Source organism: Lipotes vexillifer, unplaced genomic scaffold (assembly GCF_000442215.2).
Source record: "Lipotes vexillifer unplaced genomic scaffold, Lipotes_vexillifer_v1.1 scaffold589, whole genome shotgun sequence".
Taxonomy (NCBI): Eukaryota; Metazoa; Chordata; class Mammalia; order Artiodactyla; family Lipotidae; genus Lipotes; species Lipotes vexillifer.
In genome coordinates this window covers 1,212,002-1,217,200 of record NW_006796123.1, presented here as the reverse complement: position 1 = coordinate 1,217,200, position 5,199 = coordinate 1,212,002, and the positions used below count along the sequence as shown (strand labels likewise).

Below are 5,199 nucleotides of genomic sequence, written 5' to 3'. Positions count from 1 at the left end.
ATCCAAAAATAATCAGCCTAGATTGAACATGAGTTTCCTGTTTTGTTTTCCCAGCAGGGAGTAAATAACTTGTAGAATGGGGGTGAAGGACAAGAGAGAGGAGGGAACTGGATCCCTGTACATCGAAAGAGGGTCTTGTTGAATATTCACTGGAATTCCGAGGCTTTTTCCCATCCAAATTTCTGAAATGTGCCCACCTAGTTCAGAGTAAAAGCAAAAACGATAGCCTATCCTTCTTAAAAATACTGTGTTTTGCACACAAACATTCATTGCTTTAAGAACATTAAAAAATGACAGCCTGAAGTGCTTAAAATGTGTATGGACACGATGCGCCACATGTATACATACACACAGACATGCATGTGCCCGAGCACTGTATATATACACATACAAGCATGGAGCGTTCCATGAATCTGATTGAACTTGATAGCCAACAGTGTACAACTACTGTACATCCAGTATGAAATGTCCTGTTTCATGGATGTAAAAGGAGTCAAAAAACCAAACTTCTCAGGTCTTTCAAGCCTGAACACAATCCACCTTACTCAACCTTGGATCCCAACCCCTGACTCATCGACGGTGAATGATACCAACCACAGACAGACTGTTTAAAGGCTCACACAAATGTCTTTGGTGTATGTGTCTATTTTTTAAGGTACAAAATAATAATAATAATTAGAATTATAATAATAAAAATAGCTATTTTGTGTGCTGTAGCAGTTCTTTTATAGCTCACATTAAGTGCAGCTCAGAACCCGCCCCGCCCCACCCAAAGAAAATACTTGTTAAATAAGGATTAGACAGGTCGAACACCATTGTAGTGCAAATAGTAAACGATTAAAAAAAAAACACAACATTTACAAAATATAGAAATGTTTGGATCCAACAGATGGACAAACATATTCCTTTCAAGTATCTCTCCTTGAAGAAAATAAAAATTAATCAGGTTACTTCCAATACAAAAAAGTCTCTCTTTTTTGTTCTCTCTCAGGTAAACAGTTTCAAACCTATTAGGTTGCATAGTTCTAAGATCATAAGCACCTTAACGAAATGTAACTTGGTATTCATTTTTCCTTGATCTTTCATGCTTCCCATTCTTGTTCTCAATTTTTTTTTCATGTTGGTTTTTGTTTTGTTGTGGAAGTGGTGCAGAAAAAGGTGTGACCACCTGCACACTAGTGTTCTTTTGCCAGAATGTGTGTGTGTGTGTGTGTGTGTGTGCGTGTGGTGTGGAAATGCCTCTGTGTGTGTGGTGTCTGTATGGCGTGTGTGTCTGTGTCCGTGTGTGTGGGGTGTGTGCATGTCTTTGTGCAGCGTGTGTGTGTGTGCTGTGTGATGTACGTGTCTGTGTGTTTGTCCGTGTGTGTGGTGGGCTGTGTGCGTTTGTGTGCGGTTGTGTCTTTGTGTGTGTGCGTGGGCTGATATACACAGAGAGAGGGTCACACAGACATACCTTACGACCTGGGTTACTGGGTGGGAAAGTGCCTATAACTGGCCCTTTCAAACTCATGGCTTTCTAGATGCTATTTGGGTTGTGTCAGTCCACAATTACTGCAGACCGGACAGGTTGACTTCGAGGCTCATACCGAAAGGGAACCGAAAAGGAGAGGACAATATTCCCATTTGAGCAACTGCTGTCACCCCTTGAATGCTGGAGGGAGAAGTGAAGGGCACCCCATTTTCCCTCTCCCCCCAAATTCCCACCTCCTTCACTGTTTCATCTCTGAGCCCTGGCTAAGGAATTTCCCCACATCTTCCTTCATCTGCTTCAGGTTTTGTTTTTAGTTCATTTTTTTTTTTTTTTTAATTTCTATTCTTCTGGTTGTTTCAGTCGGAAACCTTAAACATGTCTTCATGTCACCACTGTCTTCTCTGGACCGTCTTGCTCCCATACCCCCTGGGCTGGCTGCTCTATGAGCACCCACACTCCTCCACAATCATGTTCTGGATGTCCTTCTTGATGATGTTCTGCCCGTCATCATAGTACAACATGGACATGGGTCTCAGCTTGGTGGGCACACAGCACGACTTGAGGTTGGCAAAGGGGCTGTGACCCCGCATGCGGTAGTGGTTGATGACCGTCGAGTGAAAGGACAGGGATGAGCCCGACGTTCCTGCTATGTGGCTGGGGCACTCACCCTCGCAGTAGTTGGCGTGATAGCCAGAGGGAGCGATGATCCAGTCATTCCAGCCAATGTCCTTGAAACTAACAAAGAACTGTTTCTTACAGCAGATGTTGACCTTGCCGTCACACTCCAAGCCCCGCCGCCGGCGCCGGTGAGGGTGGTCTTCAGACTGGCGGGCCTGCAGCATGAGGAAAGGTCTGTGCGACTGTTCCTTCTCCTCGTCCCCTCCCGCCCCTCCTTCTCCGTCCCTTTTCTTCCCTTCCCCCTCCTCTTCTCTCTTCTTTTTCTTGCCCAGCAGCACCAGGCTGGCGCCGGTCTCGTGGCACTGATCACAGGCAATCCGAATGTCCAGGGAGCTCTTGTCCTGGTCCCGCTGGATGCGGATGCAGCTGGAGACGGGGACAACTTGAGACGGGGAAGATGTCCCAGGTCCTCTTCCGAGCATCCACCACCTTCTCTGATATCAACACTTCATTCCTCTCCCCCATTAAGCCCACTTCCTCGGCCTCCTCCCCTGTGTCCCAGCCGCCCTGCGGGTGCTTCTGCTGCTGAAAAAGATGGATGGTGACTTTGGTCCGGGTCCTGTTGGCCTTGGGGACTTTCAGGAAGAGCCAGATTTCTGCACGCTCCACCACGGACAGGTCACTGCCTTCTTTGGAAATCTCAAAGTGCAGCGTCTTCCTGGCTGTGCCTGAGGACGAAACAGCCCAAGAGAGAGCAGGGATACTGTTAGTTCTGGGGTTCACGGCCACTCCCTAATTTCAGGCAAGCATGGGGGCCTCTGTTACAGACCCTCTCCAACCGGGCTCCTGAAATGAAGGCCCACAGATCTTAAGGACGGTTTTGACATTTTTAAATGGTTGAAGAAAACTAGGATGCTGTGACATGTGAAAATTATATGAAATTTAAATTTCAGTGCCCATAAAGTTTTACTGGCCCACAGCTAGGCTCATTTCTTTATAGGTTGTCTACAGCTGCTTTTGCACTAGAACTTGGATTTGAGGAGCCGTGACAGACAGCGCCCGTCTGGCCCACGAAGCTTAAGTGATTTACTCTCTGGCCCTTTCCAGAGAAAGTTTGTCAACTCTTGCTCTAGAAAGAAGAGAGTCTGGATCTGAGCGTGTCTGGGAGACTGGGTCTGTTAACTAACTAACTTAACCTCAGTTTCATCTTTTATAAAATGGGAATGACATAGTGACATTTGACCCATTATCCCATAGGTTTGGAAGGACCCAATGGGATAACATAGATGAAGACACACTATAAACTCTAGCAAGCTGTGGAAACACTATTATCCCCAACTCAAATATGCATGCACACACACACACACACACACACACACACACACACACACACCCCACTGTGTAAGTCTGCATGGCCTGTACCCACAGAGCTAGCCTACTCCTCCTCCTTGGCCACAACCCAGCCTTTTCCTTTATGTGCAAGCAGCCAGGCCGGCATGGAGTCAGGCCCCATCTCCCATCATTTCTCCATTAAGCAAGTAAAGGGATAATGGTAAAGGGATCTTTCCCACGGGTGTATCTGTTTGCATCACTTGTTCCTTCCAATCCTTTACTGAGTTCTTTTTGCCCTCAGAACTTTTTGCCCTCAGAACAGAAACTGCACAGAACTCTGGGCTCTGCCTGAGCTGCTCCCGCCTTCCAGTTCAGCTGTCTCCCACTGCCCCATCCTCATGGTACAGTCACGCAGCATGAGCATATCATACACTCTCTCACCTCCAGGCAGTGACACTTGCTGTTCTTTCTGCCGAGAAGACTCCTGCCCCTAAAACACCATCCTCAGTGCCTGCCCTTAATAAGGTTTCAGTTTTCAGACGGGACCACCCTCTTCCTAAGCCACCTCTGACATCTCCACCCACACCCCCCTGCCAGTCCAGCTTAGGACGCCCCAGGTCTGAGGTCCTGTCTGTGTCATTCACTGTCATAGCCCAGAATTTAGCAGAAAGTAGGCAGTTACTTGCTTCCTTATTAACACATGGAGGCGCCCTTAGCATTGAGTTAGATGAAGAGATCCATCTCCTACCCCCGACATCCCCCAGACCACTGCCGGCATGTACCTGCTTCCCACTCTGAGTACACGCATCCCGAGTCCAAATCTGACAACCATCTGAAAGTTCATCTTAGAACTCACAACTCCCTGGGAAGTGGGGTGGGGGTCTCCCTGCCTGGATTTCTATAGCTAACGGAAATCCAGCCATACTTATCACTCGCAGCCCTGAGATGTTTACGGTACTATACATTTTAGGCCCGGTTTCAAGTTCTCTGCGGCAGAAAGCAGGCTCTTCTGTGCGTGGCGAGCTGTAGATTCTGTTCTTAATTTAACACACTCTGCACAGTGCGATTGTGCTAGTGGTAAATTCACGGAGGCCGGGGCCGAGAAGGTTTGCATAGGGAAGGTGCTCCGGCATCTCTGTATAAACTTGGGAGGAACACTGGCCCTGATGGCGGTGGTGGTAAGGGGCAGACCTCGCATCTCTGGCGGGAGTTGAAATGAATCATGAAGTTAGGTTTATGATTAGATCACCAGAGCGGGGAGCAGTCAGAGGAGGAAACTGTCTTTTTTTAGGAAGCGTGATGACTTTTTTTTTTTTTTCCCCAAAATGGGAAGCCAGTACTCTCCTTTGCTAGAAAACGGCGGGGGGCTGGGGCGTTGGGGGGAGGGGGCTGGTCGTTATTGTTTGTCTTCTAAGAGAGCAAAAGAGGAGAGACCAGGAGACCGAGCTTCATCGTTTCAATCTAAAAGGACGGTCGGCCGGCTGTAGACTTAACGTGGTACGGTCCTGCCGAGACCGGAGGAAAAAGCTGCCGGAAGCTGCCCCAGGCTCTGCGAACCGGCCCGGAGGAGAATGTGGTCCCCTCCAGCTCCGGCACATCCGCCCTGCTCCACCGAGGGTGTTAACAAGCTCCCCGCCCGTTCCCCCTTCTGCTTCCGCCCCCGGCCGGCTTCCGAAACCCTAAACCGCACAGGGTGCCACTCTAAAGACAAAGAGGTAGTAGCTGCAAAATTAGAGAAGCCGGAGGCCACAAGGTTCTGTTTTGTTTTTCTAGGAAAG

General features: G+C 48.4%; 1 protein-coding gene across 1 annotated transcript in view; it reads right to left on the bottom strand.

Moving 5' to 3' along the window:
- Positions 1-1,826: 1,826 nt before the first annotated feature.
- The window catches only part of INHBA (inhibin subunit beta A), a 10,766-nt gene continuing 7,393 nt past the window's right edge, over positions 1,827-5,199 (bottom strand). Inside the window, 2 exon segments of the mRNA XM_007468196.1 lie at positions 1,827-2,529; positions 2,531-2,817. Coding sequence (XP_007468258.1) covers positions 1,912-2,529; positions 2,531-2,817 — 905 coding nt within the window. The 3' untranslated portion in view covers positions 1,827-1,911.